We start from the raw sequence: 22,825 nt of genomic DNA on the forward strand, positions 1-22,825 counted from the left end.
TCCTGATGAGAGACAAATAAATTTCGAAACCGGTAGAGGTGCTTGCTGCACTCTCTGATTGAACTAGAATAAAATGCGGCTGTAGTTTCGTGTTGCAACGAAATTGAAAATGGATATTCATTTTTTAATTCTACAATAGATTTGAGGTGATAACATACATGCTATAATATGACACATTTTAGGTCTATCGAGTGGCCAACGAGTAAAACTATTCAAGCCCGTTCTACCAGCTTTGGTTCGGATCAGCGAAGCTTTTCCACCGTTGACAGAAGACATTCTCAATCTCCTGATGCAGTTGGCTCGAGTTTGTGAATCGCAGGCGTCGTTGGCTTCCCATTTCGATGCACATTTAGGGAAAAGTCTGGAGATCGCTTCACAAGAAAGTGCCGAGTTGTGTGATTTGACTCAGAGGACGTTTTCTGAAATTCTAGATCAGGCTGTTTTGAAAGCCAAAGTTTATAAGCAAGATTAGAATTAAGATTGGTGTTTGTATATTTTTTAATACAATAAATAAGGGTGAAAAAGGAAAAGTCAGTTTTTGTTTTTATTTGATTCAGAGTTGGATCACCATCTCCATATGGCTATTTCTGCATCTCATGCGTCCTCAGAGACGCTATGCAGTCACAACTCTAAACCAAATATCAACAGCCTGCCTATTTAAACGGTTACATAGGTCTTGCGGGTAAAAAAGTGACTTTTTAAAAAAATTATATCTCGAAAACTAAAAATTATTTTTATTTATAATTGGAACATGTAAAAGTGTAGTACTTAAGGTACTCTCAAAAAAATGTTTAGCCAAAAATATTCATTTTTGTGAGTTGACCGCAATTTTTCGACAACAGCCCTTTTTTACGGTGGGCAGCATAACTAAGTCCAGTCTCATCTGAAATCAAAAAATCAAAAAGTTTCTTGTAGTTTATACCTCTGACTAGTGGATGAACGAAGGAATTAAAAAAAAAAAAATGAAATTTTTTCACCTTCTCGACCCCAATTTTTCTCATTTTTTCAAAAATGACCATTTTTAAAGTAGTTTTTTTTATAAAACAAAAACAACTTCACCTAATAAAAATTCCTTCGTTCATTCACTAGTCAGAGGTATAAACTACAAGAAACTTTTTGATTTCAGATGATACTGGACTTAGTTATGCTGCCCACCGCAAAAAAGGGCTGTTGTCGAAAAATTGCAGTCAACTCTACAAAAATGACTATTTTTGGCTGAAAATTTTTTTGAGAGTACCTTAAGTACTATACTTTTACATGATCCAATTGTAAATAAAAATAATTTTTAGTTTTCGAGATATAATTTTTTTTAAAAGTCACTTTTTTTTACCCCCATGATCTATGTAACCCCTTAAGGGAAATCACCGCGATGCAATATTTCCACCTTCGAGACGTAAAACAGCGACATCTCTCGTAAAACGAGGAAGACGAAAAGCCCTAGATACAAAGTTTACTACAATTAAACAATTAAAATAACTGAAATAAAAATAATAAACAATATTTTAAATCCAAGGCTTTTCGTTAAGAAACTGCTTTCTGGCTGCATCCCGTATCTCTGGCTTTTGCAATAGATTAGCACAGAGACCACGAATATAGAAGAATGCAAATAAAGGACACGGTCACGTATTTACTTTATTTTCGTCTGGGAAAAGGAGGGAAAGACAGATTTGAGTACTTGAAACTATCTTTCGGTCCTTTTCCTAGACGAAAAGAAGGTTTTTTTTGTTTAATGTTTATTTTGCAATCTGTTACATCATATAATAACAATAAGCATACATGTTGATTGGTACAATGTCGTGAGAGAGAGTTTGTCCAATGATCCACTCTCTGTATGCACTTTTACATTCTTACATTTATGTTAAAAACAATAAAAATTTGTAACTTTACATTATTACATGGATATTAAAAAATAAAATAAAACTATCACAATTTAAAATTAATTTCATATGTACAATTATTGCTGTTAGAATGGTAGATCTAAGGGTGTTCTTATTTTCAGCCTTCGGGTTTCTTCACTCTTGTCGAGCAGATTAATTGCCAGTGTGTTTTGATGTTGCTCTAAGCGTCTTAGGTAGTTTGTGCTAAGCTGTTTAGTCACGGCAGTAAACGTTGGCATCTCTAGATCATTATAAATGGCTCGGTTTGTTACGAACCAAGGAGCATCTACTATACTGCGCAGGGCTTTTGACTGGAATCTCTTGATGATAGCAATGTTCGATTTAGATGCTGTTCCCCATAACTGGATTCCATAGGTCCATACTGGTTTGAGAACGGTATTGTAAGCTAGTACTTTGTTCCGCAATGATAATTGTGATTTTCTGCCAAGGAGCCAGTACAGCTTTTTCCATTTAGTATCCAGCTGCTTTCTTTTTTTCCATATGTGGGTACGCCAGAGATGTTTGTCCAGGTGTATCCCCAAATATTTTACGCTGTCTGTTTTAGGTATTCGTTCATTGTTTTATGTGAGGCTTGTCGTTTCACCATGGTATTTTGTGAATGTTATGTGTGCAGATTTACTTTCATTTATTGTAATTCGCCATTTCCTTGCCCACGTTGCTACATTGGTGAGACTGGTTTGTAGTGTTGTCGCTGCTACTTCAGGATTTTTGTTTACTGCTAATATAGCTGTGTCATCAGCAAACGTAGAGGTGACTGTGTCATCAGTACATGGCAGATCAGTCGTGAAGGTGAAGAGTAGGTATAAGACTGGGCCTAAGACACTCCCTTGTGGGACTCCTGATTTGATGATGTGTAGTTTAGTTACTTCATTTTCATATCTGACTCTGAAGTACCGTTCTTCTAAGTAGGATTTTAGAATCAAATATATTATTGTTGGTAGCTGCGTTTTTAATTTCTAAAGGAGTCCCTCATGCCACACCTTGTCAAAGGCTTTGCCCACATCCAAAAAAACTGATTCACAGTAACTTTTATCTTCGAATGCTTTGATGATTGTGTTAACAACACGATGCACTTGTTCTACTGTCGAGTGTTTCTGACGAAATCCAAATTGATAGTCTGGGATTAAGCTTTTTGCTGCGACAGTTTCCATCAGTCTCTTCATCAGTAACTTTTCCATTATTGTTGACAAGACTGGTAGTAAACTGATTGTTCGATAGGAGCTAGGTTCATTTGGCTGTTTTCCCTGTTTATGAATTAATATGATTTCTGCTACCTTCCATTCTGCAGGGAAGTACTTCAGTCTTAGAACTGCGTTGAAGAGTTGCGTCAACATAACGACCGCTTTTCTAGGAAGTTCTTTTAATATTTGGTCGGTAACCAGGCCATAGCCAGGTGTCTTCTTGGGGTCTAAGTGATTTTTTATAACGTCGTAAATTTCTTGTATTGTGAAGTTTTTAATAGGCTCCATTTGTTGCTCGTTTTCCTCAAGGAATGCATATATTTCGTCGTAATTAATTCCGTTAGCAGGTGGTAACGGTTGAAATACTTCCTCCAAATATCTACCGAAAACTTCTACCTTTTCTCCATCTGTTTTGGCCCAGGTACCATCAGATTTTCTAATTGGTGGGATTTGAACTCGTGGCTGTTTTAGGTGTTTTGTGGCTTTCCAGAGACTATAGTTAGTATCGACGGAGGGTGATAAGTTTTGTAGATATTCTGTGAATGATTTATTTTTAAGTCTTCTAAGTGTTTTTTTTAGCTGCCTTGCAGCTCGATTGTATCTTCGTCTATCATCTGGGTGCCTTGTTCTTTGCCAGTTGTTTCTTAGTCTTCTCTTTTCGTTAATCATCTCTCTGACATTTAAGAGGCAGTTTACTTGTTTTTGCTTTGGTGTTGTGGTAGGGGTTGATTCCCATGCAGCCCCTTGGGGGCTGCAAGAAAGTAGCTACGTGACCGTGTCCTTTCTGCTTTCTTCTATATTTGTGGTCTCCGTGCTTATAAAGTCGGAGATACAGGATGCGACCAGAAAGCAGTTTCTTAACGAAAAGTCTTGGATTTAAAATATTGTTTATTATTTTTATTTCAGTTATTTTAATTATAGTAAACTTTGTATCTATGGCTTTTCGTCTTCCTCGTTTTACGATAGATGTCGCTGTTCTACGTCTCAAAGGTGGAAATATTGCATCGCGGTGATTTCCCTTAAACGGGCAGGCTGTTGATATTTGGTTTAGAGTTGTGACTGCATAGCTCCACCGAGGAAGCATGAGATGCAGAAATATCTATCTGGATCAAATAAAAACAATAACTGCCTTTTCCTTTTACAATAAATAAGTTTTTTATGGTTTTTTTTGGTATAGTTTTAGATATGTCCAAATTTTTCATCTAATGAAAGGAAAAATAAAACGAAAGAGTGGTCATGGCAGATGCTTTGGATAAAGTAACCATCAAAGCAAGAGCAAATGGAGGCTGTCCACAAGGAGGATTTCTACTTTGGGCAACTTTGGTAGAAAATCTTCTCCAAAATCTGTCCACAAAAGACAACTGTCTTGGATACGTTGACGATATTGCAATCGTCGTCCTGGAGGCAAATTCTCCCAGGTTGTATCTGGGAGAATGCAAGCAGCCCTAAATGTAGTTGATAACTGGTGTAAACAAGAGAGACTGGCAGTCAATGCTCAAAAATACAAATCATCAACTTCACACAAAACACAGCATAAAACTACCGGTGTCAGGAGGAACAGAGATTCTATTTGACAAAAAGAAATACCTAGGGGTATATTTTGATCATTGGCTTACATGGGATACTCATATTGAAAACCACACAGAAAGCTATGTCTTTGGGCAGAGGTAGAAGGATGTGTGGTAAGAATTTGCAGGCTCAACCCCAAAATAATCCTGTACCTGTAACTATGCACGAGGGTTATTAGAACAATGATAACCTATGGGTCTGTGACGTGGTGGACAAATATGTAGCAAGTGGTATAAGGCTATTAAGTAATACACGAAGGCTTAGCATGCCCGTGTATTACGTGGTCACAAAAACGGTTTCTACAGCGCAAGTCCTGTTGAATCACCACTTCATATCTTTATACAAATAGCCAGATCTGTAATGTTTCACGCTACAATGGGGTAGCCATATTGTCTATAAGTACATCTTTGTGATATTTAATATTTTTAAGGGTTTTTACACGAGATCAGATGTCTAGCCCTGTATCAATTTTAAATTTAATATGTTTGTCAACAATTACTCTTCTCTGATGTTTTTATACCTATAAGACGAAGCTCTGATGATGGCATTTGCTATGCCGAAAGTATTTAGCTGATTTTAATAAATAGGTACTTTACTTTATGAAAACATAGGTACAGCTGTTGCCGTTTTGACTCAAAATTATATGAATAACATATCTGGACACGACAGAGTAAAGCAAGTTTCTCAAACATAAAAATCCTGGTCAGTTCTGTCAGCCTGTTAAAGTGACAATCTGTCAAACGTCAAATACTGTCCCGGGTCTGTATTTAAACCTATTTCCTAGGTGTATTCACGCTATGAACTAAAAATTGTTTTGTTTTTAAATTGAGATATTTCAAATAAATACTTATAAAGAACAAATAATACTTGTAAAGTTTAGGTGTAAGGGGTAAAAATAAGAAGGCAGAATAATAACACAGTTGTTGTACATTTAATATAAACCAAGAATTATTTACAATTTACAAAATTAAAAACAGTAATTATATTAAAATTTCTAATAGGAAATAATGTACAATACGTACATTTCTACGTCTGATTGTAGAGTATCAATAAAATCGGATCCTACTTTGTACAATGATATAAAACACACGTATAATATATATGTATAATAATTTATATTTTGAAGCGTAGATAAGTACATAAGATATATCAAGGCATCTAATTTTTTATTTTGGACAGTATGTACCCTGAATACATATTGCATATTACATTTTTGGCAAATTGGGGATGATAGCTAAAGAGGGAAACTTTTTGTCGAAAATATGTACGAATTGTTAAAGAAAAATGGCGTTTAGTACCTGAATCTCTGAAAATCATATGATCGTAAGTCGTAAGTTGAATTTTGCTGAGAATGTCCAGCATCTTTTTTGGGACCCCAAAAAAGATGCTGGACTATTTTCTACGTATTGTAGTAAGATATACATATGCCTAAATTGTAACATTTGCTTAAATTAATCGTTTTTATTACCAAAAATCCATATTTTCGACAAAGGTTTTTAAAAAATTCTTTTGCCATCATTGAGGTGTGGAAGGCAACGAATAGTTTGAGTATTTTTTGGATATGACACAACGTTAGCTGCTAGAAATTACTTTGATTCGAAAATAAAACGAACAAACAAAAAGAGTTACTGCCATATACAGGTCCGTTTATAAAGAATTGGTACCGGCAAATTCTAGTTTGTGATGAACAAATATTACTTATTTGAGCAAAAAAAATCTACATTTATAGAAGCTGCAAATCGTTAACAGATAATCTTTATTAACAGTCCTTTATAAGATATCAAAATGTTCAACAACATTTTAATTGAAAAAAAAAATCATTTGTGTACTTTTGGAAAGACAATTTAAAAAAAACGTAAAAAAAACAACAAGTCTATAGACCTTTTAGATTTTTCCTTCCATTCTTAAACAGTGCTAGTCAAAAGTCTGTCCCGTCTCGTATCTTTTGAACGGTTATAATTAGAATAGTGAAATTTTGAGGGAGAAAATAAACGGACGTAGGTTTCTCAAATAGTCATAATAGATGACGTAATAGTGACAGATGACGTTCCAGAGCCACTTTGACCGATAATTTTAAATGGGACCCTATGGCAAGTCATATCTGGTTTGAAAAGCATTGAACATACCTATTCAGTCATACTAATTTTGTTTGGGTTTAACTTGATTTATATTAAATAAATCTGAAATTGTAGTTTCGTATTTAATTAATAAAAATGCAAACGTCCGCCTATGGTTACTTGTCAAAAAAGTTGACGTTTTTCAACTCTCTATTGTTTATTTCTTAACTAGGAGGAGTAAACTAAAAAGGCAGATTCACACCCAAGACAGTCACTAGAAAAATAACCCTAAAATACATCTTCTTTGGTTGATCATGTCGGCCCTCAACGGTAATCCACACCGACGCCCATATAAAAATTTTCATGGGGGGCAGACGTGAAAATGTTGCACATTATATTTTGTATACTTTGGATAACCATATATAGTTCAAAGCACCCGAAAAGCTAGGTGGGCCACGGCCCCCCTTGGCCATGGGTATGGGCGCCCATGGTAATCCATAAATATTATATTAATACATCGCTGAAGAGTTCTAAAAACAACTGCTTTTTATATCAAATCAGACTAATTATCTAAAAATTAAAGAAATAATACAGAAAACACAAAAAATCGCCGATATACCTAACTGAATTAACCTATGAAATGCCAAAAGTGTCAAAACTTGATAAATGTGATTAGTGTCAAAATTTTATAACAGTGGAGTAAACTTACCTGCTGTTGGACCAATAGGGCTTTTCATCGATTGTCATTCATTGTCGAGCTTCTGTCACTGTCATATGTTGTATGATCTGTGTATAATATTAATATACACGGATTATATGACCGAAACTTGAAACAAATGACTGTGAATAAAAATCCCTATTACTACGCGGTGAATGTGAATCACTTCTCTTGGTTTAAAAACAAACTATAGTTGTTTTTACCTCAACTTTTTTGACAAGTAATCATAGGCGGACGTTTGAAATTGAATTCATTAAATGCGAATCTAATTTTTATATTTATTTAATTTATTCATCAAAACCAACTTGAGCCTAAACAAAATTAGTATGATTGAATATGTATTTTCAATAACTTTCAAACGAGACATCACTTGCCACAAGGTACCATTTAAAATTATTGGTCTTGTGGTTCTGTAATGTCATCTGTCACTATTACGTCACCTGTTATGACCATAGAGTTATATATTAGCATAGAGTGTCATTCAGAGCGAAGTGACGACACCATCTTTTTTATTTGGATTAGTGCTGTTTCACTCTTACGCATAGTAAAGCTGCTACAGTTGTCCTCCTCTTCCGTGCCTATATTCACACTGAATGTCATCATAGATTTTCGATACAATGTGTTAGAAAGAGATGCAGCAAACCAGTCCATGAGATCTTGTCGTCAGGAAGCGCGGAAGGTAGGCTCCCTCTATGTTAATATATACCTCTATGGTTATGACTATTTGGGAAGCCTACGTCTATTTATTTTACCACCAAAAAGATACGAGGGGGAGGGAAGTTTTGGCTAGCACTATAGTTTTATTGTCTTTTATTTTTAACTACCTTCAAGAATACCCTTATACAGGAAATTTCTTCATTTGACTTTTTCTTAATAAATTTTGGAAAATTTGTCAGGAAATTTGAAAATTAAAAAAATGTCAGTATTTGGATAAAAAACGACCATATGGAATCTAGAGCTATTCGAAGGCAGTTTGTAATATACTTAACTGCTGTATAATCATAGAAATTTCTATAGATATGACAAATATTTCATCGTGTCAATATTGTAAGCTTCAATTGCCTCGACCTAGTAACGATTCTTCTCGTACCATCGGCTTTTTATTGTCCAAAATCACGATATGATGCAGTTCTTATCCTTGTCGTCGATCGACATTCCCTTCTTACTCGGCGACTTCTGAATGGTAGCTTGTCTCCGTCTAGCTATGGCAAGAGTATCATTAGGAACGTAGGATATCCGCACACCACCATAGGCTCTTCGTGGTGGTAACTGGTAATCAAGATCATCGCTGGAAGAACTGGAAGAGCACGTTGAACAATAACTTTCTGTATCGTCGTCTCTATCTCTTGATTTGGAAGTCGAGCATCCAGCTTGTGGAATCGAGCAGGAAGGCTTCCTTGACTTTCCTTTTCTTGGTAGACTATCTCCTCCATGTCTTGACCTACCTGAGTAACTCCTAGACCTAGGAAACTTTCTAGAAGCTTCTAAGCTAGCGTTATCGTTCTCGTCTGCCACAAAAGCTTCGTTATCTCCTTGAAATCGTACACTAAGCGGTCCTTTTCCTTTTTTGCTTGGAGATCCTGGAGTGGTAGAATTGCCAGCATCGCTAGATCCTCCTGGAATCGCTAACTCTGGCATGGAAGACGCGTGTTGCGGTGTTTGATCGGCATTACTCGTGTTGGAATCCTTTTCTTCAGCGTTACTGCTTTGTTTATCGGATTCTTCTTTTTTATTGTCTGAAACTGAACGAGAAGTCCAGTCATCGATGCTCAAGTCCGCTAAATGTAGTGGTTCTCGGCTTCTATCTCTCGCTAGTAGTAACTTTTCAAGATCTGGTGAATGTCCTTGGTTACCTCTTTCTGTAAGAAGACGTTCTAAATTCCTTTCTAACAACACCCTATCTAAGCCTCGACAACTTGGCGACAGTACAGGTAAGCCTTTGGAGATTACTTCTTCGGTTATTGGATCGTTTTGTGAGGTAGTAGTTCCGTTGTCAGATAAGGTGGGAGTGCTAGGTATAGAAACTGGTTTGGGTGATCTTTGCAAGGCTCTTCGGCCCATTTTAGGCGACCTTGTGGTAGTAGGAGATCTATTTACATATTGCCCGGGGGGAGAAGAGGGAGACGACGCTGTAGGAGATCTGGGTGGTAGGTGTCGTCTCATAGAAGGTGATTGTGGGGGTGTACTACTTTCGTTCGGTGAAGGAGGCCTAGGTGGTCTGTTTTTTAGAGGCTGCCTGGGTACTCTAGTATTAGGACCAGAAGAGTCACTGGGTGTAGGTGGCTCCCCTTTACTACACGCTATTGAGCAGTAAATAGCGCCTCTTCTAGGCAGGAAAGGCCTTCCTAGAAGCGACGTGTGGCACGTATGGCAGCAAAAACAGCTCTCAGTGGCATGCCAGTGTTGACCCTCGTGAGACATTTGGCCTTGATCCACGCCGATTGGTTCGCCGCATGAGTCGCAGTATTCCGCGAACATGGCGTCGAAACAATGTAAACAGTATGGCCTTCCATCTCGCATGATGTACCTTTGTCCTCCGAGCTGTCTTTCGCATTCTGAGCAAGAGAAGTGTTTCATGTGCCACGCGCGCCCTTCCGCTTCTGTGCATTCGTCGGCGAGAATGATCTAAAACAAAATATATATTCAGATTAGAAAAATTGTGTCATTCATTACCATGATTAAAAAGTATTATTTTTTCAGATACACTATTAATTTAATTAAAGAATAATTTAATAAATAATTAACAAGTAACTATTTTCCAAGAATATTCAAAAACTAAACGAGGAATGAAGAATATTCAAAAACTATATTTTTCAGGTGAAATTAATACTCTATGACTCTATGCTGCCTACACTCTGAATGTTTGCATATCTACAAATTATAATAATAAAGCGTAGCTTATTGCATTATTATAGTGTGTGGAAAGCCCGCAGTGTTGCCAATAAGTTCGTATATCTAATTGAAAACTAAAAGCAGTGTATAAGGAATAGTAACATATTATACAGGGTGTCCCAGACTAATTTATCCAGGCTATATCTTTTAAACGAATAGAGATTTTCGAGTGGGATAAAAACTGATATATTCTATTTGTAATACACTTTGATATGGCGTAGAAAAAATCATCCCCTAAATATTCATCCCTTAGTTACAACCATTAACTTTAAATTTTTTAATAGCACCCTGTACATTTTTTTATAGTTTTGAATGTGGTCTTCTGTCGTCTATTCAACAGATTAAAAAAAAATAAAATCGGTTCGTAAATAATCAAGAAAATATCAGTTTATTTTTTATTTTTGTTAATTATGGTATAGTTATTAAAAATTAAAGTTAGGGGTTGTAACTAAGGGATGAATATTTAGGGGATGATTTTTTCTACGCCATATTAAAGTGTATTATAAATGGAATATATCAGTTTTTGTCCCATTTGAAAATCTCTATTAGTTTGGGACACATAACAAAAATAAACTGATATTTTCTTGATTATTTACAAACCGATTTTATTTTTGAAAAATCTGTTGAATAGACGATAGAAGACCACATCAAAAACTATAAAAAAATATACAGGGTGCTATTAAAAAAAATAAAGTTAGAGGTTCTAACTAAGGGATAAATATTTAGGGGATGATTTTTTCTACGCCATATTAAAGTGTATTACAAATGGAATAGACCAGTTTTTGTCCTATTCGAAAACCTCTATTCCTTTAAGAATTAAGAGATATAGCCTGGACAAATTAGTCTGGGACACCCTGTATATATGATACTAGACTGTTCAATAAGTTTTGCGGTTCGATAAAAGATGGCGTTGCTACTAGCCTATTTTTGGTTATGTTGGTAGTTGGTACAGTCTTCGTATCTGGTTGCTTCGTATGAACATAATGTGAAGTTTCATTTTCATCTGTCAATTCATTCTTTGTTTACATGTCCCGCGCACTCTAGTAAAAAAAATGTAATCGTATTTAGTTTCCTTCCAATTCTACAGAGGCGCTGATGTCGGCATCGTGATTGGTGGAACATGACTTTTGACAAATCTTGTACTGACTAGATTTTGTACGGGATTTTCGCGAGGACGCGTGCCGCCAGAGATCCTGTGCTGTCTGTGTTCAGTCATTATGGTCGGTTATTATTTTGTGTTTGTAGTTTGTTTGTGTCGCCATAAAAAGATATTCAGTCGTGTTTTTTGATATTTTTGTTATTTTGTAATCGAGAACCTTTTTAAAGGTAAGTTTTTCTGATTGTAGGTACCTACTGTTTTTCCAACAGTTTTAAAATACATATTTTATTTCGCGTTTTGTTGTTAGGTCTACCCTTAGATTACGCTACCCTTCCTATCCAATCAACAACAAGAACGTTTAAAATTTCATACCTATCATGTCGAAGCTACAGACCACTTATGTGGAGGCAAGATTTGTAGTATCCTTCCAATTAACCAGGTGCTGAAATGGCGCTGAAATACGTGACATATTTTTTGAAGAGTAAGATCGTGTTCTACCCAATCACACAACACTTTTTTCTATGTTTGTTTAGAAGCAAGCCATTTAATATCGATGTGTCACAGTATTTTTTTCATCATCATCATCATCCAACCAATTCACGTCCACTGCTGGACATAGGTTTGTTTCCACACTTCACGGTTTTGTGCTGATTTTTGCCAGTTTTTACTAATCCGCCTGATATCATCTGTCCATCGTGTAGGCGGCCTTCCTCTACTTCGTTTATCTTCTCTTGGTCTCCACTCCATCAGCCTTCGTGCCCATCTTGAATCTTTCAGCCTGGCGACGTGTCCTGCCTAGTTCCATTTGAGCCTGGTGATACGTTCTACAACATCTGCGATACCGGTTGTTTGTCTGAGATCTTCATTTCTTATTTTATCCCGTAGAGTTACGCCCAGCATGGATCTTTCCATGCGCCTTTGAGCAACCCGCATTTTCGACGCTGTTGCCTTGGTTAGAGTCAGTGTCTCTGCTCCATATGTCATTACCGGTAGCACACATTGGTCAAACACTTGTCTTTTTAAACCGATCGGTATACTGCTCCTAAATATGTCTCTCAGAGCTCCGTAGGCTGCCCAAGCAAGAGTATTTTTTTACTATGGAGATAATCAAGTATATACAGTGAACGAATGATATAAGTGTATAAGGACTTTTCGCCTTCAATTATTACAATAAAAAGATGGGTTGCTAAATGTAGTAGTACAAGCCTGAATACGATCCACGTCAAGAACGTCCAAAAACAGCAACGACACCAGAAATCGTAAAAAAATACAGGATGTAGGTAGTGGAAACTCGTTGAGTAACTGAAAGTTTTTTTGTAGAATCCCTAAGCATCTCATTGGGCATTGTAAGAAATATTTTGGATGAAGTATTGGGTTTCAAAACCTGTGTTCACAATGGGTGCCGCATTCGCTAACAACGGAACACAAACACGTTCGAATCTTTCTCAGCAACATTTAGAGTGTTTTCGAAAGGATAAAGTAGATTTTGTGCATCGATTCATCACAATGATAAGACTTATTGGTCTATAACCACGATCCTGGATCAAAACAAGAGGCTAAAGAGTGGTCGAACCTGCTTATTTGGCTCCGAAACGAGTTCCTGTCCAGAAATCGGCCAAGATGGTGTTTTAGCCTCAGTTGTGGCATCTGAGAGGATTTTTTTTGTGGATTACCTCAAGCAGACAGCTTTTAGACCAGATGAAGGAAAAATCGTGAAAAAAGACGTGGTTTATAAAAGAAAAATCATTTTTCATCAGGACAATGCACCGTCTCATATGAGCATTTTACCCATGGCTAAAATCCATGACTTAAAGTTCGAATTGTTGGAGCATCCAGTGTATTAATCAGGTTTGGCTCCTAGCGACTTCCATTTGTTTCAATACCTAAAAAATTCATGGGTGGAAAGCTTTTTTCATCAAATGATGAGTATGTAACAGCTGTGGAAGCGTATTTTGCAGCCCTTCCAGATTTTCACTTCAGGGATGGAATTTTTAAATTGGAATCTCGTTGGAACAAGTGTATTGACGTTCAGAGAGACTATACTGAATAATAAAGTGTATTTTAAATCATAAAATTGTGTTTTTCTTATCGAACCGTAATACTTATTGAACAACCTAGTAATAATATTGTGTAAATAAAATGAAATACCTCGTCGCAAGCTGAACATCTAGGTTTGATGGTTTCTGCGTGATGCCTCCCACAATACAGTCGACCCTCCCTGTAGAAGTAAATGAGATCGACAAGGAGCTCTCTGCAAACGGTGCAGGTGAAACAAGCAGGATGCCAGCAGGTGTTTGGCCCAGCTCGGCTAGCGAATACTCCGATGTCACCTGCGGAGAGGGTTTCTTCGCACTGCAAAACAAATACAACTCATTAGATCTTAATGATTTGGAAACTAATTATTTTAAATCAAATATCACATAATTTTCATATAATAAGTACGTTATTTTGATTAAAACAATTTTTATGTATTGTCGAGACATCAAAGACTATTACCATATCAGTTGATAGACCAGGACGGATCTGTTTTGAGGTGGATGCGAGAGGTGGCATTCGGATTTTTGCAGATAAAGTTAGGTGACAACTTCAATAATAATAATTGACTTATGCTCCTTCTCAAATATGCCCGGAACATTAGTAAAAAAAATAAAATATTTAAAAATTTCGAAAAATATCGATTTTTTTCTACTTTCATTGCATATAACTTTAAAACGATTCATTTTGGAACAAAGTCGTAGGGAAAGAAAATAAAGATAATTGAATTTTGTATAATATACGACTGGTTTAGTATGTCTTAAATTATTACCCTTTCTGCAAAATAACAATAAATAGAAAATAAGGGGGCAAAAAATACTGTTTTTATTCAATGTTTTTCAACTACTTTGGTTGCACTTAGAACCTTCATAATTGACTTAAAAAATTCTTACAGCATACTTAAACCGTCCACCAAATTTCATTAAAATCCACCTAATAGATTTTGCATAATAATTTTGCAATCTAAATTTTTTTAAAAAAGTTCAAATTTTTTAAAAACTTTCTGAACAAAAAGTAGACCATTTAGAAGTTTGCTAATTTTTTTTACATATAAAGAGGTTCTCTACCTATCTAATACATTTATAGAATTAAAATCAGATTATTTAAGCGACCTCAGCACTGTTTTAAAGTTATAAACAATATTTTGGCTTATAAACAAATACAGTGAGGATGTTTGAGTTGGAATAAATTATTAATTTTCTTGAGAATGGATATAAATCCAGAAACAGATCGATTTTTATTTTTAAATTATAATTTTTTGGCATAAATATCATACTAGTGACGTCATCCATCTGGGTGTGATGACGTAATCTAAATATTGGAACTAATTTAATTAAAAAAATTTTTTTATTCAAACCCTGTATAAATAGTTATGTTTATATTAGTGAATACAAAATTGAATAGCCTTTCGATTGAGCTATCACACGGCACCTATTCAAAAAATCATCGATTACGTCATCACCCCCAGATGGATGACGTCACTAGTATGATATATACACTGTGTCCGTAAAGTATGAAACAAATTCTTTTTTAGCTAAACAGAGCATTTTAAGAAATAATCCTGAAACACGTCGATTTTTGATTTTAATTTACCGTATTTTAAAATAATATTCTAATATACAGGGTGAATTACTTTCGAGTAATGACGTCACCGTCATTTTTTTTAAATGGAACACCCCCATTTTGTCTCAATTTTCGGATTACTCTAGCTGAGCTGATTCCAAAAATGTATCACATGTTGATTCAAATTGGTACAGGGTGGACAAAAATACAATAGTTTTGTGTGTACTCATAATATTAAATTTTAATTAGTTTTTGATATTAAATTAAAATATTAAATTAAACAATATCAAAAATTAATTAAAATCAAAAATTAATTAAAATATCAAACATAAATAAGTATTTTTGATAATATTGTTAATTTAACTAACGCGTTACTTTATGAACACACACAAACCTATTGTATTTTTGTCCACCCTGTACCAATTTGAATCAACATGTGATACATTTTTGGAATCAGCTCAGCTAGAGTAATCCGAAAATTGAAACAAAATGGGGATGTTCCATTTAAAAAAAATGACGGTGACGTCATTACTCGAAAGTAATTCACCATGTATATTAGAATATTATTTTAAAATACGGTAAATTAAAATCAAAAATCGACGTGTTTCAGGATTATTTCTTAAAATGCTCTGTTTAGCTAAAAAAGAATTTGTTCCATACTTTACGGACACAGTGTATACCAAAAAATTAGAATTTAAAAATAAAAATCGACCTGTTTCGGGATTTATCTCCAGAGACGCCTATTCTCGAGAAAATGAATTTATGCCAACTCAAACGTTTTCACTGTATTTGTTTATAAGCCAAAAAATTGTTTATAACTTTAAAACAGTGCGGAGGCCGCTTAAATAATCCGATTTTAATTCTGTAAAATGTATTAGATAGGTAGAGAATCTCTTTATATGTAAAAAAATTAGCAAACTTCTAAATAGTCTACTTTTTCTTCAGAAAGGTTTTTAAAAATTTGAACTTAAAAAAAATTAGATTGCAAAATTATTCTGCAAAATCTATCAGGTCGATTTTAATGAAATTTGGTGAACGATTTAAGTATGTTGTAAGAATTTTCTAAGCAAATTACGAAAGTTCTAAGTGCAACAAAAGTGGTTGAAAAACATTGAATAAAAACAGGCTTATTTTGCCCCCTTATTTTGTGTTTATTGCTATTTTGCAGAAAGGGTAATAATTTAAGACATTTTTAACCAGTCGTTTATCATACACAATTCAATTATCTTTATTTTATTTCCCTACGACTTTGTTCCAAAATAAATCATTTTAAAGTTATAAGCAAAGAAAGTAGAAAAAATTTTTAAATACTTTGAGAAGGAGCATATTTGAGAAGGAGCATAAGTCAATTATTATTGTTGAAGTTGTTACCTAACTTTATCTGCAAAAATCCGAATGCCACCTCGCACATCCAAAAATAGACCTTTTTTCACAGATCCGACCTGGCCTATGAATCGTAATGAAAGTATGGCAAGTTTAAAAATGTGTCATCCAATTTGGTTGGATGAACAATTTGTTGATACAATTTCAGCTCAGAGCTGAATAATAGTTCCTAGTACCTAATTTGATCTCTACCCAAATACAGACATTTTTGAATTTCAAACGGAAGATTCTCCCTTTTGATTGTTGGCCGCCGAAGGCAATAGACCTCTCTCAGTAATAACCACCAGTTAATAGGCGAAAATGGACGCAATTATCTCTGCTTTTCTCCACTTGAAGACAACAGACGTAGTGAAAAGTACCTCGAACCTCTCTATAGGTCCAACTATCGCTGAATAAACAATTTTTCTCTTTGTGAACTAGTTTAAAACGCAAACCGCGAAAGACAAACAGACAAGATAAAATATCCCGGTTTATCTGCAATAAAACACCGCGACCTAAACCTACTTTTCTGAATACCGCGTCTGTATGTGATAGTAATTTTCGTATGATTTTTTATAGACCTAATTTACGAGTAGATACAGTCAGTATAACATAATTATGGTTCTTTTCACAAGCATTTTTCAGTGCGTCACAAGTGAGAGAAAAAAAGGTAAGTTCGTGATAATACACATTTATAACATGACATTTTAGTTAAATCAACAACAGTGACAGTTGTCAGAATCGTAATCAGCCAAATATGAAAAGGGTATTGCATTATAACCCTTTTATTTGCAATTTGGTATAAAAACAAATCAATTGTGTTTATTGCATTTATAAAATGTTCTTTGATTTGTGTAGTCTTATAAATTGTACAGATTATAGTCGTATATACCTCGTCCAATTTACTTACCGTTGCACGTCATCCGCGCCATAGCCTGTGACACCATACCAACACGAAATATCTAGGCGGTAGGTGTGTTCCCCTTTAGAATAATTTTGATTCTAAAAAAGAACACACTCACCGCCTAAATATTTCGAGTTGGTATCGTGTCACAGGCTATGGCGCGGATGACGTGCAACGGTAAGTAAATTGGACGAGGTATATATAATTCGTAAATCATTTTTTGTTCGATTATAGCGCCATTTATCAACAGCTAGAATAAATGTTAGAAATTACTGTAATCACGGAAGTACGTTTTTTTCTGTCACTTCCAACTTAATGCGTTAGAAAGAAATCGAAAAACTGTGACGCACTGAAAATTGTCCATGAGAAAGAGATTACCTCTCTCAATTCCTTTGAACAACAACCTATATAGTCTGGGCAGATTATATCGGAGAATAGGTAGTGTGACCAACTCCAATTCAGTCGAATCCGGGACAAGGCTGAAAAAATACGTGAACTCCGGGACTTTTCAATGAAAATCGGGCCATTTTTTTTTCAGAAGAGGATAATTAAAATACAGAAACGAAAAAAAGTCCACCGTCCACCGATATAAAATGCATGCGTTTTGGATGTGGTATTAGAATTAAATTCTAAAATTGTTGACTTTTTTTCGTCCCACCAATTCAATTTTATGTGAATTAGAAGAATAACGTATCCAAAACTTCAAAATAGAATTTTACCAAAATGTTGAAAACTCGGATGGCCCGGAAGCCTTGTCCGGGACGCCGGGACACGACTTCGTAATTCGGGCCATGTCCCGGATTTTTCGGGCTAGTTGGTCACACTAGGAATAGGCCATTTTTGGGAAAAGTTATTTACCAGCAATTTTATTGCTGGAATCGAATCTTATGATTGTATATATTATTAATATATGTATGCAAAGTCCGCAGATAGTGTGCTACTTTTTTTATAAACAAAATGGCACCCAAAATCGTGTTTTTTTCAATTTTTGCTCTATAACTCCAAAGCTATAACTTTACACAAAAAACACCCAACTAAAAATTCACCGTAATTAACTTCTGCATAGAGACGTGTTTTTCCTGATTTATATCGACGAAAATTTTCCCCGGAAAATGCGGGTTTTTCCTACAAAATCTTTAATTTTCAACTAAAATTTTAGGTAAGTAATTGTTTATCAATAATTAAATAACTTTGTAATATAAAAGCTCTTTTCGTATATATTATAATTCCAGAAGCCGATGAAAATTGATTAAACAGTTTAGCAACAATTGAATTGTTAATTAAAAATTTACGGTCGCTATAATAACCACAATAATTTTGATACATAAGAATAACTATGATTTTTGTATAAAAAGACACTGTACCTAGCTAATGTACTTTACAGAATTGAAATTGGACTATTTAAGCGCCCTCACGATTATTTTAAAATTATAAACATTTTTTTTTGCTTAAAAAACAAATAGAATATCTGGGGAAATATTAAATTAAATTAAATCATGAAAACGCTATTGGAAAAAAGCGGCAGGACGCTTCTTTTAAAAGAAAAAACGTTTAATTGTGATGAGTGGTTCCTGAGATACAACCGGCCAAAGTTGACCGGCATTTACGGCAAAGATATAAACAATAGGATCATAATTTTGAAACCATCACCTTTTTATTTCGGTCCTCTTTCTCCACACCAATTTTCATATCTTAATACTCAATATATATTATTATAATAAAGACTATCGATATTACGAGTGAAAATTGCCAAAAATAGCAAAATTCCAATCAAAAATTAGGTTGGAGAAAATGTAATCTCAAAGTTCAAAATCGATAGGTATACGTTAAAAAAATGCATTTTCTCGGCTTCCCATGGAGCAATTATCTTCATTCTTTTTTTTTTTCGAAATAACTAGAGTAGAGCCATCTAACTAACGCATTACTAAATGTCAAAGTTGCTTTCGTTTTGTTATAATAACTTTATTTATTTATTACAACAAAAATTTTTAATTTGTTTAAATCAAGATTGTTTAAATAATTATACCTACAGCTTTCAAATGAGAATATTTGTGTTTTTAACGTTAAATGGTACACTTGTAGTAAGTTTATCTAAAAAAGTCTACAACTGAAAAAAATATGTAGTTTTCTTTTCTTATAAATAAATTAATCTATTATAACAAAACAAAAGCAACTTTGACATTTAATAATGCGTTAGTTAGATGGCTCTACTAGAGTTACTTGGGAGCAAAAAAAGAATGAAGAAATTTGCTCCATGGGAAGCCGAGAAAATGCATTTTTTTAACGTATACCTATTTTGAACCTTGAGATTACATTTTCTCCAACCTAATTTTTGATTGGAATTTTGCTATTTTTGGCAATTTTCACTCGTAATATCGATAGTTTTTATTATAATAATATATATTATGAGTATTTTAAAGATATGAAAATTGGTGTGGAGAAAGAGGACCGAAATAAAAAGGTGATGGTTTGAAAATTATGATCCTATTGTTTATATCTTTGCCGTAAATGACGGTCAACTTTGACCGGTTGTATCTCAGGAACCACTCATCACAATTAAACGTTTTTTCTTTTAAAAGAAGCGTCCTGCCGCTTTTTTTCAATATTAGATATTCTATTTGTTTATAAGCCAAAAAATTGTTTATAATTTTAAAATATTCCTGAGGCCGCTTAAATAGTCAAATTTCAATTCTGTAAAGTACATTAGATAGGTACAGTGTCTTTTTATACAAAAATCATAGTTATTCTTAGGCATCATAATTATTGTGGTTATTATAGCAACCGTAAATTTTTAATTAACAATTCAATTATTGCTAAACTGTTCATTCAATTTCCATCGGCTTCTGGAATTATAATCTATATGAAAACAGCTTTTATATTACCAAGTAATTTAATTATTGATAAACAATTACTTATCTAAAATTTTAGTTGAAAATTAAGTAAATCGGGAAAAACACGTCTCTATGCAGAATTTAATTACGGTGAATTTTTATTTGAATATACATTTTGTCCGCACTATCTGCGGACTTTGCATACCTATATTATTAATACAATGTATACATACAATCAGTGCTGTTTTCGTAACAATAGAGGTTCTGGTACGCAATGTTCCGGTGGGTCTGGGGAGTGTTCATAAAGGGGGTATGCCCCCGGAAAAACTTTTTAAATTTACCCTCAATAAGGGCGTTTTAAAGCTATTTGGGAGCAAGGAAAAAATTCAGGAATTTGTTTATAATTTGGTTGTTTTTTTATTTTTTGTCACAAGAGGTGCCGGTACGGCGTACCGGCGCGTACCGTCACAAAAACAGCACTGCATACAATCATAAGATTCGATTCCAGCAATAAAATTGCTGGTAAATAACTTTTCCTTGTATTTTGCTAATTATCCCAGAGTAATAATACAGTCCACACAAATCGGAAATTCTTTTAATATTTTAATAATTTTTAAAAAAATTGTTTACTTTTGTTACATAAATTGATAGCATTTAAGCTATTTTTTGTTTATCTTGTTAAATACATTTCTTTATATAAAAATTATACATGCTATACAGTAGTTGCCGTAGTTGGCAATTAAATAAGTATGTACTATATTCGGAGTTTTTCCCAATGCAATGAATCCCATAAATCACTTCGCAATTTCAATAAATGGGGTCATAAATTACAGCAAAAACTTTCAAGTGTTACAATATGTCCCTCACCCCAACTGGAGGGTAGGACCCATAAATCCAGTCCTTATTCTCGCCTGTCTCTTACCATACCCTCTCGAATACGTGTAAAATATCGAGACCTTGTCATTTTTCGATTATTCCAGAGGCACTAGTGCAACTGCTTTATGAAAAAATGCCATATGTGTACTCGTGTGGAGGTGGTAGCGAGTATATTGAAATATATAGAAATGTCACAGGGTTTTCCGATAAATTTTGGTGGATGCGATATTTGGAATTCGTTTTACGTCTCGAGTTTCGAATCTTTTGTGATTTTGCTCGAATTGGAGACTATAAAAAATTATTTATGATTGTAAAACCAGTAAACTTGATTGGATATTTGTTTTTATTTCTGGAGTCATTTGTATTCAAATGTATAACCATACGTAGAATTTATGAACGTAAGGATATATTTCTCGTAACTTTTTTAGCTTTAAAATTGTAACGATACTATACTCTGATCGTCTAGAGTAGGTGTTCAATTTTCACATGTCAAAAATATTATTATATTTTTTACTGTACTAAATTTCTAATTACACCCCTAACTTTAAAAAAGTACCAGGCCAACCCTGTTCAATAGTACCATTTCATCTCCTCCTAATTTTACCCTTACCCCTACAGACAGACAATTATACTTTGATTCGCGACAGAAGAAATCTTTCTCTTTCTCATCAGCCGGTAGAACGGTCAACACGTACCACTCGCCACGAGGGCACAACCTCTTTTCTCTGCGACCTTTCGACGGGTCGACTTAAGTAGCGCTCATCTCTTAACGGTACAGCCTTTCTTTTGGGCTGAAACGAACAATCAAAAGTCGTGCACGAACAGTTAATTCGGGAGTGACGCCATACACGATTTCGCAGCAGTAAAAACGCGAGGCACGTGGAACGAGAACAGTCAACTCAACAAGGCTTCACAACTTGGTAAGACTCTTTATCTACATATAAATATTGTCTGTATAAAACCTTTATACTCCCACTTGAACCAGTAAACTAGCAATCCTAACTACAGTCCACAATTATACCCTCTACGAGTATATTCATACTCTCACATATGTACAAGTTATCGTACAGTAGGTACGCCTACGTATTCAACAAAACATGTTCTTATACCGCCTCTGACAGTATCTATAAAAGACCGAACAGAAACCCATTAGTTCATTCTCTGTATGTTAAAAGGAGGATAACTAGGCAATACCCGTCGAAACAGGTGAGCTGAACGTGCTTCGAAACCCGTCGAATTGGTGCGTTGAACGATATCATAATTCCCTATCCTACCCAACGACTACGTGTACTGAACGTAGTTATCCTTATCCTGCCATTTGGTGCGTTGAGTCAGATATTTCTTCCTCTTACATTTATTTCGTGTTGAGATATAAATGCGACTTCTAATTAACTTCAGAATCTGGCTCAAGACAACATCCGTTCAGCTTTTCCGTTCTGTTGCAAATAAGGTAAAGATTACCATGATGATCGTCAACATTCCTCATGAATAGGCGCATCAAGAAGAACCTTTTCTGTCAGAGTCAGTCCAAGTAACGACCGCTCCATTCTTCTATGGACCACTCTCAGCTTCATTGCTGTGGCCTGGGTCAAGGAAGATGTTTCGGCACCATATGTTCTGTCTTGAAGATGTCTGATGGAGCTCCATATGCATATGCAACCCATGCTAAAATTATTCTTTTTTACAGATCAGTGGATTGGGTGGTAATTTGGATTTAGTGATTTTAGACATATTTAGAAGTACAGAGGGAAACGCGCGATATTAGTTTATGTTTTCTTTCTTTTTGTTTTAAAGTTTTGTTAACTGTTGCTACTTTTTATTGTTAACTTAGTATTATTTCA

General features: G+C 34.7%; 2 protein-coding genes across 2 annotated transcripts in view; one reads left to right on the forward strand and one right to left on the reverse strand.

Annotated features, from left to right (window-relative positions):
• Nucleotides 1-4,233, forward strand: part of LOC126881762 (integrator complex subunit 2) — a 53,765-nt gene extending 49,532 nt beyond the window's left edge. Inside the window, exon 14 of the mRNA XM_050646239.1 lies at nucleotides 183-4,233. Coding sequence (XP_050502196.1) covers nucleotides 183-472 — 290 coding nt within the window. The 3' untranslated portion in view covers nucleotides 473-4,233. The remainder of the gene's footprint in view (nucleotides 1-182) is intronic.
• A 1,324-nt stretch (nucleotides 4,234-5,557) lies between these two features.
• LOC126881763 (protein prickle-like) overlaps nucleotides 5,558-22,825 on the reverse strand; it is a 425,582-nt gene continuing 408,314 nt past the window's right edge. Inside the window, exons 6-7 of the mRNA XM_050646240.1 lie at nucleotides 13,563-13,766; nucleotides 5,558-10,048 (exon numbers count right to left, since the gene is read on the reverse strand). Of these exons, the coding sequence (XP_050502197.1) occupies nucleotides 8,537-10,048; nucleotides 13,563-13,766 (1,716 nt within the window). The 3' untranslated portion in view covers nucleotides 5,558-8,536. The remainder of the gene's footprint in view (nucleotides 10,049-13,562; nucleotides 13,767-22,825) is intronic.

The sequence above is a fragment of the Diabrotica virgifera genome, chromosome 3 (assembly GCF_917563875.1).
Source record: "Diabrotica virgifera virgifera chromosome 3, PGI_DIABVI_V3a".
Classification (NCBI taxonomy): domain Eukaryota; kingdom Metazoa; phylum Arthropoda; class Insecta; order Coleoptera; family Chrysomelidae; genus Diabrotica; species Diabrotica virgifera.